Source organism: Neofelis nebulosa, chromosome 6 (assembly GCF_028018385.1).
Source record: "Neofelis nebulosa isolate mNeoNeb1 chromosome 6, mNeoNeb1.pri, whole genome shotgun sequence".
Lineage (NCBI taxonomy): Eukaryota > Metazoa > Chordata > Mammalia > Carnivora > Felidae > Neofelis > Neofelis nebulosa.
Genome location: NC_080787.1, coordinates 40,708,077 through 40,722,265, shown reverse-complemented (window position 1 = coordinate 40,722,265; position 14,189 = coordinate 40,708,077). Strand labels below are relative to the sequence as shown.

The following is a 14,189-nucleotide window of genomic DNA, read 5'->3' as shown; positions in this document are numbered from 1 at the left end:
TAATCTCCATTTAAATTCTTAATCACATGCATTTATCAATTTATTGAGTTTACCTATTATTTCCTTTTAAATCAATAAACATTATTTTTAATTGAAATGGTCAAATTTTGCCCCATAGATGAAGCTTTCATTTAGTTTTTGTAACAGCCTTACTGAGATATAATTCACATATCATACAATCTCTCACTGAAAACAGACAACTTGATGACTTTTACTATATTCACAAAGTTGTATAACCATGACCATTGTCAATTTTAGAATATTCACATCACTCCAACTGCCATTCATTTCTAAAGGAGCATGACATAGCTAACAAAAAATGTGACAAAATTACACCCTGCATGAAGCTTGTACCACTAGAGCTCTGTCTCATTTCATTTATGATTGTAAACGATGATGCTGTGGTTACTCATTAGAATAACTGATCTAGAGTTCCGACAACAGCCTCCTTTCACCGATGGTTCAGCCCAATATGGAAACAGAGAAGCATGTAAGTGGAACACTTGGAAGAAGCCAAAGGCAGTCTCTGGTGGCCATCATCCAGAAAACAGTTGCAAAAAGGACCCCAGATGATCTATACAATCATGAATACTATGGATATGCTAAATAATAGACTAGATTCCCAGTATAATAGAATACGAGGGCCATAAAATGTTAACAAATCGAACTAAAAGAGGCAAGTTCAGCACATGTAAAAAAAGAAGAAGGCATTTATGATTATTATTAAGGGCTTAAAATTATCTTATGAATCCAGACTCACTGTGACCACTAAAAGAAAGTAGCACATGTTAGGGAATATATCCAACTTTTGAGTTTAACTTCAAAGAGGTGGATCGTTATTGGTCATGATACTAGGCTAAATAGTCTGTGGGACTGAGCAAGTGTGACATTGATTATTTATTTTCAATGACTCTGTTGGTTCTGTAGTAAAAAAAAAAAAAAAAAAAAAGATCAGTTGCATAACGCCCTGGTATTATGGTATTTATAGTCTCTTGCAACCTTCCAACAACAGTATTCCATTTCCAACTATGAGCATTCTGGCCTGAGAAAGGACAAGAACAGACCTTTTGGTTCCTTCTACAATCTCAAAAGCTGTTGCTCCTTTTAACAGTTATATCTTCTTTCTTCCTCTATAAAACAAGCTTAAAGGACTAGCTATCTCCTGTTTTTCAGACAGCTGCAAATATGCAAGTACAGCCTTTTATATACAATGTGCAAATCACAGTGTATTTCTCAAGACTCATCACTGTCATCGCATATAACACTCCACAGAACATTTTAACCCACAGTATGCAAATACTTGGATTACCATCTCATACGCTTCTGTGAAGTTCATTACATCCTCACGAAAAACTTCCACGGCCTCAAGAAGATTACTTTTAAACTTTGGCTGCACTTGAACTAGTTCATCTTGCACAGAAACCTAGAATAAGAAAGAATACTCAACGTGAGATGTATTTAAATGAAAATGTATTTAAATGTATTTAAATGAAAGCCCTAATTCTATTCCAGCAAGTCTGTTATCCTGCAGATGCCCAGGGATGAACAAGGATGTCTCTGCCATGTTGTTTAAAAGACAAAAACAAAAACAAAAGAGAAATAAATAACCCAAATCCACCAACAGGTGACACAAATAATTCTAGTTCATGACCTAAGAGGCAAAGCCAGCTTCTGTAACTGCGGTTAGGAAAAAGTTTTCTGGCTGATCCAGTACAGGCCATCACTGTGGCCAGGGAGACAGCTACTGCTTTAGGCCCAATCTGGGTCACATGCTGGCTCTGGGGCCAGGTGAAGACCTGGGATTAATAACCTCTAGGGGGCGCCTGGGTGGCGCAGTCGGTTAAGCGTCCGACTTTAGCCAGGTCACGATCTCGCGGTCCGTGAGTTCGAGCCCCGTGTCAGGCTCTGGGCTGATGGCTCGGAGCCTGGAGCCTGTTTCCGATTCTGTGTCTCCCTCTCTCTCTGCCCCTCCCCCGTTCATGCTCTGTCTCTCTCTGTCCCAAAAATAAATAAAAAACGTTGAAAAAAAAAATTTAAATAAACTCTAGTAGGTTCCCATGGTTGTAGTGGTTGGAACAGTCACCTAAAAGAAAGTGATATTACTCTGGGTATTTAAAAAAAAGGGGGGGAATGCCCTCTATAATACTCTTCAAAGTTTCTGCTTAAACCTTCAATCATAATAGCTATCACTTAATTCATACTACCTGCCATGCTTTTTACATAAGTTAACCCATTTAACCCTCACAACAACCCTGTGTGGTAAGTGCTGATATTATACTCATTTTACAGGTGAGAAAACTGAGGCACAGAGACACTAAATAACCTCCCAAAGACTCCAGCATCAGTAGAGGCAAGGTCAAGATTCAAAACCTGGCAGTGTGGTTCCAGGGCTCCTGCTCTTAACTGTTCTGGACAACAGCATCTGCCTAGGCTACTTTAAGATTATGCATGATTGTAGTAAAAGGATGGGTCAATAGGCTTAACACTAACAGTTAAAGAGGTAGAACAACCTGAGTGAATCTTTCCCATTGAACAATAACAGAAAGTTGAGCTTCACTAAATCTCAGTGGAGGGTTCTCCCTTTCCTTCCCAAGATGCACTTCTCTGACTAAATCATTAATCATTTTTTAAAAATAAGTGATTAGTCAATACTAAACATGAATTTAGATAAACATGAGTATTGAAAAAGCATTTTATACACATTACATCAAGGGAGCCTCATAACCACACGTAAAAAAATTCCTAATATGTTCCTGAATGATCACATGAAGAAATTGAGAAAGAAGGGTTATTAACTTGCATAAGGTCACCTAATTGGCTGGTGGCAGAGCTGGAATCACGAGTCATGGCCCCAATTTGAGCTCTGTATCCTTGCAACTCTGTCTTGCTTCAATCTCAGGGACAAATCTCTCCATAAATAAGGAATTTTAATCCAATGTTTAATTAACATTCAATAAAAATTTTCACTATAATTAAAGAATTTGGACCCACCCTTCAAGTTCATTTTTAATGTTTAACTGTGTAAATGTTTACCAACTTCAAAAACGCTTAGAGAGAAATATGTAGCTATAAATACCTGCATTAAAAGAAAAAAATCTCAAATCAGTAACCTAACCATCCACCTAACAAACCAGGCAAAGAAGAACAAACTAAATGCAAAACAAGCAGAAGGAAATAATAAAAATTACAGCACAGATAAAGGATACAGAGAATAAGAAAACAATAGAGAAAATCAACAAACCAAAAGTTTCTTCTTTGAAAAGATCAACAGAATTGACAAACCTTTACCTAGACTAACCAAGAATAAAGGAGAAAAATTACTCAAATTAACTAAAATTAAAAACGGAAGAGGGATATCACTACCTACTTTACAGAAATACATGGAATTATAAGAACACAATAAATAGAGTGAATTGGGACCCTATGGGGTAGGAGAAAATATTTGTAAATCATATGGAGTTAATATCCAGAATATATAGAGAATTCCTACAACTCAACAACAACAACAACAACCACAAACAACTCAATTCTAAAATAGGCAAAGGACTTGACTAGACTTTTTCCCAAAGACAATATACAAATGGCCAGCAAGCATATAAAAAGATGATCAATGTTCTGTATCACAAGGGAAGTGCAAATCAAAACCACAATGACATACCACCTCACCCATTAGGATGCCCACTATCAAGGAAACAGAACATAAAAAGTGCTGACAAGGATGTGAAGAAATTGGAACCTTTTTGCACTGTTGGTGGGAATGTAAAACGGTGCAGCTGATACAGAAAGCAGTAGAGTGGATCTCAAAAACTTAAAAATGGAAAGGATATGATACAGCATTTCTATTCCTGGATATCTATACAAAAGAATTAAAAGTGGGGTCTCAAAGAGATATCTGCACTTTCATGTTCATGGCAGCATTATTCACAATGGCCAAAAGATGGAAGCAATCCAAGTGTCCACTGAGAGATGAATGAATAAACAAAATGTGGCATATACACATAATGGAATATTAGTCCGACTTGAAAAGGAAGGAAATCCTGACACATGTTACAACATGGATGAACCTTGAGGACATTATGCTAACTGAAATAAGCCAGTCACAAAAAGATTGCATGATTCTACTTATATGAGGTACCAAAAGTAGTCAAACTTATAGAGGCAGAAAGCAGAATGGTGGTTGCCAGGGACTGGGGAAACAGAGAAATGAATTAGTATGTAATACATATAGAATTTAAGTTTTGTAAGATGAAAAATTTCTGAAGATTGGTTGCACAACAATGTGAATATACTTAACACTACTAACCACACTTAAAAATAGTTAAGATGTGAAACATTATGTGTATTTTACCATTATTTAAAAAGAAAAACCTTGCACATGGCTACAATAATCAAGTCATTAGGTTACAGGCATAAGGGTAGACCTATGAAGCAACAGAACAGAATTGAGAGTCCAGAAATAACTCCTTACTTTTATGGTCAACTGATTTCAACAAGCGTGCCAAGGCAATTCATTGGTGAAAGAACAGTCTTTTCAACAAATGGTGCTGAGACAACTGGATACCCACATGCTTTTGCATGAAGTTGAACCCTTAACTACACCATATATAAGAATTAACTCAATGTATCAGAAACCTAAATGTAAGGGCTAAAATTCTAAAATTCACATAAGAAAACATAGTAGTAAATCTTCATGATCCTGGATTTGGCAAAGGTTTTCTAGACATGATACTAAAACACAAGCAACAACAACAAATAGATAAATTGGACTTTATTAAAAATTAAGTCAAAATTTAAAAAATTTGTGATTCAAATTCAGAGACAGAATGTAGAATGGTGGTTACCAGGGTTTGAGGGGAAGGGAGAATGTAGAGTTACTATTTAATAGGCATAGAGTTTCAGATTTACAACATGAAAGGAATTATAGGGATATAGTGTAATGGCTGCACAACAATGTGAATGTCTTTAATACCACTGAACTGTGCTCTTAAAAATGATTAACATGGTAAATTTCATGTTATGTGTCTTTTAATGTGGAAAAAAAAAACAAAAAAAAAAGAAAAAAAGGACACAGTCAAGATACTGAAAAGATATCTTCTTTATCCATTCATCAGTTGATGGACACTTGGGCTATTTCCATAATTTAGCTATTGTAGATAATGTTGCTATAAATATTGGGGTGCATGTATCCCTTTGAATTAGTCCTTTGGGTAAATATCTAATAGTGCAAATGCTGAATCATAGAGTAGTTCCATTTTTAACTTTTTTGAGGAACCTCCATATGTCTTCCACAGTGGCTACACAAGTTTGCATTGTCAACAACAGTGCAAGAGGGTTCCCCTTTCTCCACATCCTTGCCAACACCTGTTGTTTCTTGTGTTGTTAATTTTAGCCAGTCTGACAGGCGTTAGGTGCTATCTCATTGTAGTTTTGATTTGCATTTCCCTGACAACATGGATGGGGCTGAAATAAGTCAGTCAAAGAAAGACATACACCATATGATTTCACCCATATGTGGAATTTAAGAAACAAAACAAATGAGCAAAGGGGAAGACAGAGATTGAGAGAGACAGAGAGAGTGAGAGACAGACAGAAAGACAGACAGACAGAAGCAAACCAAGAAACAGACTCTTAAAGACAGAAAACAAATTGATGGTTACCAGAGGGGAGGTTGGTGGGGGATGGGTTAAACAGGTGACGGAGATTAAGGAGTGCACTTGTGATGAGCACTGGGTGTTCAATGGGAAGTACTGGCTCACTACATTGTACATCTATATCTAATATTACATTATGCCTTAACTAGCTGGAATTCAAGCAAAAACTTGAAAAATATAAAGAAAAAAAAGAAAATGAAATTGAAAATTCAACCCACAGAATGATAGAAAATATTTGCAAATCCTTTGATATAGGACTTATATCCAAAATATATAAAGAACTCTTACAAATCAAAAATAAAAAGACAACTCATTTTTTTTTAAAAAAGCAAAGTATTGGGGCGCCTGGGTGGCTCAGTCAGTTGAGCGTCTGACTTCGGCTCAGGTCATGATTTCACGGTTCATGAGTTCGAGCCCCGCACCTGGCTCACTGCTGTAAGTGCAGAGCCTGCTTCAGACCCTCTATCCTCCCCTCTCTCTGCCCCTCCCCAGCTCATTCTTGCTCTCTCTTTCTCAAAAATAAACATTAATAAATAAATAAATAAATAAATAAATAAACAAACAAATAAATAAATAAATAGCAAAGTATTTAAGTTCATATTTCTCCAGACAAGATGGATGAATGGCCAATAAGTATATGATGCTCAACATCATTAGACACTAGGGAAATAAAGTCATGGTACATAGGACAACATGGATAAACTTCAAAACATTATGCTAAATGAAAGAAGCCAGTCACAAAAGGCTACATATTGTATGATTCCATCTATATTAATGTCCAGAAAAGACAAATCCATAGAGACAAAAAAGTAAATTCGTGGTTGCTAGTGACTGGAGTAAAAGGAAGAAGAAGTGGTTGCTAGTGAGTATGGGGTTTCTCTTGGGAATATGAAAATGTCCTAAAAGTAGATAATAATGGTGGTTATGTGACTCTATGAATATACTAAAAATCACTTTTCATATACTTTGAAATAGTAAATTTTATGGTATGTAAATTATATCTCAATAAAGCTCTTAAAATATATATATTTAAGCTTTAAAATGTATGAAAAAAACTTTTCTAGAGATAGGGACTTCTAAAAAAAATAAGAATTAAATTTGTACTTACAGCTTTGCTCTGCAATCTGTTGAAAGAGTATCTCAAGGTGTCAACTGCTTCTGATTCTTCTTTGGTTACTTCAACTTCAAATCTGTTTAAAATAGCATAGGCTTCCTGGAGAGTGGGAGTAGAGTTCAGAAACATCACAAGGAAAGCAACTGACAAATGATTTAGATTTCTTCAAAAACACATTCCTATTCTCCCCATTCTTAGAAGAAGACAGTACATTCCAGAAGAGTGGTTCCTAAATTAAACATGTATAAAAATTGCCTCTAGATTCTAACTGATACCAGATATTTACTCTAGATCCTCGGTCCTGAAATCTGCATTTAATAAGCACCTAAGTGATTCTGATAGAGATGTGGGCAGATCCTAGTATTTCTAGGAAATACTATCCTAGAAAATGTCCCTAGAATCATTTTCTGCCTCTCTCTCCTCCTTGATCTTGTGCAACACCATGCAAGATATCTTCTCATTACTCTATTCAAATAAGGGCTGGCTATGTAAAAAATAGAATGAAACAATGATATGGGAGATATTCTGAAGAAAGGAGACTTGAATGACCAGAGGAATGGACTGGCAAATGGATTTACTAAAAGAATTTATGCTGAAGAGTAAAGTTTCTGTAGTCAAGAAAAAATGATATGATAATTTGTTAAATCTTGAGGAATGGATGGTCAGGCATCAAAAATTCCCAAACACTAAGATTTAAAGAGGTATTAAAGATATGAAGTGCATTAGCTACCAGAGAGTATAAACACTAAATGGTTTTTAGAAGGCAATACTCGACTATTAGCACCGGCATACCAAACAGAGGCAGTGAGAATGCCAATGTCGCAGGTATTTGGGGGAATAAGGGAGAATGTTCCTTACAGAATTTGAATTTAAATTTAAATTTAGATTTAATTTAGAGAATTTTTTTTTAAAAGAGTCATAAAATAAACTAAGACTCTGATTTTTATTATCAGTATGAGCCAGGAATTTAAATATGAGTCATAAAATACTTGCAGTACACAAAATAATGGCCTCTCCAGTGTTGTCTGCATCCTAATCTCCACAACCTATGACTATGTTACTTTACACGGCAAAAGGAAATTTGCAGATGTGATTATGTTTAAAAAACTTGAGATGGGCAGATTATGCTGGATAAACTGGGTGGGCCCCATGTAATCACAAAGGTCCATATAAGGGAAAGAGGGAGGCCGGAGAGTAGAATCAGAGATGTGAAGCTGAAGCAGGGGCAGGAGTGACACCACTGCTGGAAGGGGCTGTGAGCCAAGGAATAGAGGTGGCCTCTAGGAGCTAGAAAAGGCAAGGAATGGAATCCCCCCTCCCTAAGAGCCTCCAGAAAGAATACAGCTCTGCTGACATCTTGATTTTAGCCCCATAAAATCCATTTTCAGACTTAGGATCTGTAGAACTATAAAATAATACATTTATGTTGTTTTAAGCCATTAAGTTTATGGTAATTTGTTATAGCTGCAGTAGGAAACTAATACAGTACTCTACCCTAAAAATATTTCTGATCTTAGTTCCAACAGTTTACTATTGAGCCTAAGTGTACTGCTCCCACCATGCTGCCCTGAGTATGCCATTGATCAGGAGTGAGACCTGTAAGTGGTTTCTAAAGAAAGCTAAAGATATTTGGGGAACTTGGCTACCATGTCAGGACTGATATGAAAGCACAAAACCATTCATTTCTGTTACCATAAAAAACTGAACACTGTCTAGACCAATTCAGCATTATTAAATATCAGTATTCCTTTGTATACTGTTCACTGTTGATAATTGTCAAAATCCCTCCAACGACATCAAATCAGAAAGGAGAAAGAGGCAGACTATGCCATAAAATAGATGAAGTATGTTAACAGGATCAATTTTCGTGTGTGTGTGTGTGTATGTGTGTGTGTTTGTGTCTTTTTAAATTTTTTAATAATTTTTTAAATGTTTACTTATTTTTGAGACAGATAGGGAGACAGAGTGCGAGCAGGGGAGGGGCAGAGAGAGGGAGACACAGAATCCAAAGCAGGCTCCATGCTTTGAGCTGTCAGCACAGAGTCTGATACAAGTCTCGAACTCACAAGCCACAAGATCATGACCTGAGCTGAAGTCGGACACTTAACCAACTGAGCCCCTCAGGTACCCCTCTCTCTTTTTTTGAAAAGCATCTCAAGAAAGAAAAAAAATGCAATCATTTCTTACTTCAATTGGTCCCAAAGTCATGTCCATTTGAATTTCATTATCACGGATACATGCTAAGGCTTCCATTGCAAATCTGACATCATCTAAATCACGGATAGGTCTAGATAACTTTTTCAAGTATTCATTGATGAATGCTATCATGTCTGACATTTTCTTTTTGTATTCTTCATTCAAATATCGACAGAGTAACATCTTCCATGCTTTAGCCTCAATTGATAAGGCCAATTTCATTGGCCCTGGAGAAGAGGAAAAAAGATCAGAATACAACTGACATACTGAAACTATTTACTTCATGTCTAATCTGAGCATCCATCACTGTACTGCCCTATTTGATGATCACTAGAGACATGTGGTTACTGAACACTTGAAATGTAGTCTAAATTAAATGTGCTATAAAGTTACTACATTTTGAAGATGCAATTCCTCTCCCTATAGAGTATGTTAAGCTGTACATGAGAAGGACACTAGAGTCTATGGAGAGGAATTTTCAAAATTAGTTCTAGCACTGCCCAAGGTGAACTTTGCTCTGTTTCTGGTCATCCCGTTAGCAGTCCTCATTCAGTCCTCCATATTCTTCTAGGTAACCCCAAAAAGTGGAGTGTAATATATTCTTTTGTCTGCCAAACTTGTCCTCGTTTTCCCGTTATTCCACTCTCTACCTCATCCACATATTAGAGAATGTGTATAACCTGACCTTGTACCTGGGCCTGATTGTCCCAGTCAATCCTGACCTTTTATCTGACATTCAGAATCCTTTTCTTGTTTGGAATGAGACTTGAGGGGGAACCATATGGTCTGGGAAGCAGAAAAAGTCATGCACAGAGGGAAGAAGAAATGAGAGGCAGAGAGAGTGGATTTCCTCAGCTTCCTGTACTGTCCCCGGTTCTGGTTCATACCTAAGGCCCAGTTGCCTCTTGGATTCTGGGATATACAGTTTTCTCATAAAAAAGCTCAGACAGGTTTCTGTTCCTTGAAAACAAAGCAGTTCTAAAGTCAACTCTATTTTAACAATCCTCACACATTCCTCTTTTCCTCTCTTGGTATCTCTCAAACCCCCAGCCCTGCCATGCTTGAAACATGATCGCTTCCCCTGCAATTCCCAACAGACTGAGAGGACTAGGGAGCTGAGGAGACAGCAGCCTGAAAAGAGACGCACAGTCAACCTGTGGGTTGAAGCTGTGAGATCTTATCTCATGAGGTCTGCACCTCATGGACCTCTCTTCTCCTTTTCCTCAGGCCCCAAGCATTCAGCCCTCCTTCCCCTTTCTTCAGAACTGTTGCCACCTATTCCATTTTTCAGTTTCCTTTCTCAAAAATCAAGCCACCAGCCAACTCTCACACTGCGCTAGAGTTGATTTGTGTATCAGGAATCACAGCACTAACCACTATGAGAAAACAAATGGGAAGTTTAAATGATAGTAATAATAATAGGCAAATTAATTTTCCAAAAGTCTACAGTTCTTGGAATGATTGCCCCTGAGGTATAGTTTCTGGTTTCTAACTGAATATCCCCTCCAAGTGCTTGTGATTCTTCCCCAAATTAAATACCTTCTTGATAGATATAATAATAGCATTTAATATTTATTGAACTCAACTACTTGTCAAGTACTATGTCAAGTGTCTCATATAAAGTAGTTCATGAGGCGGGCACTGTCATTATCATCAGCAGAAGAGACGGCAGTCAAAGAGGTCAGGTAACCTTGATAGTCAAATTTGAGAGTCAGTTACACTTACTCCTTAAGGATAGACCTGCAAATCTACTTACAATGGATAGTTGTTGTAAAATAGGTCATTCACATATCTCCTGAGAATAAAATCTTCTCACAAACTTCAAGCAAGATTGATTGTATCTCTGTAACCATGGCAATAAGGAGCCACCACAACCCAGTTTTAAACCCAAATCGCAGACCAACAGACCTCAATTCCCATGCTTTTGCCAACCAGTCAGCACCAGCCCCTCCCTTCTGAATGTCAACCAATCAGAAAGAACATATTCAATAAGCCCACCTCCGAGCACCAACCCATCAACAACAGTCTCACCTGAGTAAGCATCCTTCTACAGGTGATGTTAACCTATCTACACCCATAGTGCTTGAGCTCCATGCCGCCCAGACACCCTATATGAGATGGGGCAGTGTGCTCTGTGGAGAACACTGTGCCTGAGCAGCACAGCTCTCCCTTAGTCTTGTAGTCAGTAAAATTAGCTTGGGTTTTGTATTTCAGATATTGAATGGCTGTCTCATCATCCTGTGATATTCTAATCCCAAATGGATTAGCTTCTCAGGAAACCTCAAACTGTCTGACTCCTTCCTATCTCATGTATACAACTCCCTCCTCATAGTAACCCCAAAAAGTGTTTCACGTGTAGTTTAGTTGTTTGCCAATTGAGGACTTGGGCAGTGTATCGATTGTATTAAGCCACCCTTGTATATTATGTACAAAGAATATATAATAATATATTATATAACATACATATTATATATAACATATATGCATGTATATATGTATACCATATATGTATATGAAAGGTAGCTTAGTAACTGCTTTCTACATAACGTAACATTTCATATGAAAATACAGACACTTTACATCACATTTAAAAAATACCTGTATGCAGTTCAAGTGCTCCTACAACAACAATAGGCTTCAACTCATCAATCTCCTGTTCAAAAGTAGCAAAGTGTAGAATTTCTGATCTGATTTCAGTCAGAGAGGGGTTGTTAGCCAAAAACTCCTGTAGTAAGGAAACAGGAAACAATGTTTTCTTTAACTTTTGGACAGTATAAATTTCACACTGCTTTTTCTTTTCTTTTTCTTTCTTTTTTTTTTCCTTATATATTTTTCCATTTGCATGTCAGGCCAGTAGCTCAGTAAAGAGAGGGATGAACTGGTAGTACCAGAAGATGAGGAGATGAGGCCAAGTGAGGGAATTTCATAGTCTACCATGAATAACTAACTGAGTTATTCATGTGTCCTTAAGTCTCTAACCAAAAATACAGTTGAATCTATGTAAGTGTGACACGCCCTTGAATACCCAGCCTCTGAATGTCTGGAACATAACTGGTACCCAACTGTTTACACAAATTAAACGAAACCTGCCTGAGCCTCATTACCCTCAGTTGCCTCAGAGTGTCACTGTGAGTACGGCACAAAATCCACTATGTTAGATGCTTGGCCTTTTCAGGTTCTTGACCTCTGCTCATGAGTTCCTGTCATCATTCTGATACTTTCCTGCTTCTCTCACACACGTTAGATATAAACAATTCAAACCCAAACCGCATCACAAGTAGCCAAAATACACCTTCACTTTCACGTCTCGGTCCTCTGTCCAGAGCATCTTGTACTTTTGAAAGTCCTGCAAGGCCTCATGAGCCACCTTCCGTAGAGAATTCACAGAGGAAGAAAGGAGGAGGACCAATTTGGAAATATCCTTGTGCTCCGCTACCCCTGGATAAAAATTCTTCAGCTTTCTTGCAGTAATTACTTCTTCCACAGACTCTGAAAACAGATGGTTTTATAGAGAGATAACTTCTATATGCAACTTCAAATATTATCAATTTTAATATTTACAGACTTCTTTCAAGCTGGATTTTCTTTCTTTTTTTATTATTATTTAAATTCAAGTTAGTTGACATACAGTGTAGTCTTGGCTTCAGGAGTAGATTCCCGTGATTCATCACTTGCATATAACACCACCCAGTCCTCATCCCGAACAGTGCCCTCCTTAATGCCCATCACCCACTAAACCCATCCCCCCATCCAACACCCCTCCAGCAGCCCTCAGTTTGTTCTCTGTATTTATGAGTCTCCTATGGCTTGCCTAAACCACTGTGTCAGATTTTGAGGCCTAGATTTCTTTAATGTGGGAAAATTGCTTTCAGAGAACAGAACTTAAAGACACTGATTAAACATCCCCACCCCACCGCTGCATAAGTCCTTCAAGGAAAGAAAGGTCAAAAGAGCTAAAATTGTTGCTCTATAGAACAGTATGGTGGTTAAAAGAGATGCACCATACTTATTACCCATGTAACCTTTGGCCAGTTTTTTTTTTTAATATGAAATTTATTGTCAAATTGGTTTCCATACAACACCCAGTGCTCATCCCAACAGGTGCCCTCCTCAATGCCCATCACCCACTTTCCCCTCCCTCCCACCCCCCATCAACCCTCAGTTTATTCTCAGTTTTTAAGAGTCTCTTATGGTTTGCCTCGTTCCCTCTCTTTTTTTTCTCCTTCCCCTCCCCCATGGTCTTCTGTTAAGTGTCTCAGCATCCACATAAGAGTGAAAACATATGGTACCTGTCTCTGTATGACTTATTTCACTTAGCATAACACTCTCCAGTTCCATCCACGTTGCCACTGAAGGCCTTATTTCATTCTTTCTGATTGCCAAGTAGTATTCCATTGTGTATATAAACCACAACTTCTTTATCCATTCATCAGTTGATGGACATTTAGGCTCTTTCCATAATTTGGCCATTGTTGAAAGTGCTGCTATAAACACTGGGGTACCAGTGTCCCTATGCATCAGCACTCCTGTATCCCTTGGGTAAATTCCTAGCAGTGCTATTGCGGGGTCATAGGGTAGATCTATTTTTAATTTTTTGAGGAACCTCCACACTTTTCCAGAGCAGCTGCAATCTTTTCAGTCTTCATGGAAATACTTGTGAGGATTAAATGAGACAATTTATGTTTGTCCTCAGCTCAGCATCCGGTATATAGAGATCATGCAATCACTATTAGCCACTACCATAAACATTTCTTGCCAAAATCTGATCATGTCACTGCCTTGATCAAAATTGTCAAGTATTCCCCATCAGACAGAGACTATACAAATACTTTTATTTGGTCCAAACAATGCCTTACTTTTTCAAAACAGTTGTGAACAATTAAAGATCATATTTCACGTGCAATTCCAGATTTTCAACTTCTCTTTTAAAAAGGTTTAATCTTCGGGCGCCTGAGTGTCTCAGTCGGTTAAGCGTCCGACTCTGGCTCAGGTCATGATCTCATGGTTCATGGGTTTGAGCCCCGCATCAGGCTCTGTGCTGACAGCTCAGAGCCTGGAGCCTGCTTCTGATTCTGTGTCTCCCTCTCTGCCCGTCCCCTGCTCATGCTGTCTCTGTCTCTCAAAAATAAATATATGCAAAAAAAAATTAAAAAGGCATCTGGGGGGTGCCTGGGGGGCTTGGTCAGTTGAGCATCTGACTTCAGCTCAGGTCATGATCTCACAATTTG

At 37.9% G+C, this 14,189-nt stretch overlaps 1 protein-coding gene across 3 annotated transcripts in view; it reads right to left on the bottom strand.

Moving 5' to 3' along the window:
- Window positions 1-14,189, bottom strand: part of DNAH8 (dynein axonemal heavy chain 8) — a 335,701-nt gene that overhangs the window by 211,890 nt on the left and 109,622 nt on the right. For all 3 annotated transcript variants that reach the window (XM_058733804.1, XM_058733802.1, XM_058733803.1), the window contains exons 28-32: window positions 12,254-12,450; window positions 11,560-11,686; window positions 8,953-9,188; window positions 6,760-6,864; window positions 1,310-1,423 (exon numbers count right to left, since the gene is read on the bottom strand). In XM_058733804.1, the coding sequence (XP_058589787.1) occupies window positions 1,310-1,423; window positions 6,760-6,864; window positions 8,953-9,188; window positions 11,560-11,686; window positions 12,254-12,450 (779 nt within the window). The remainder of the gene's footprint in view (window positions 1-1,309; window positions 1,424-6,759; window positions 6,865-8,952; window positions 9,189-11,559; window positions 11,687-12,253; window positions 12,451-14,189) is intronic.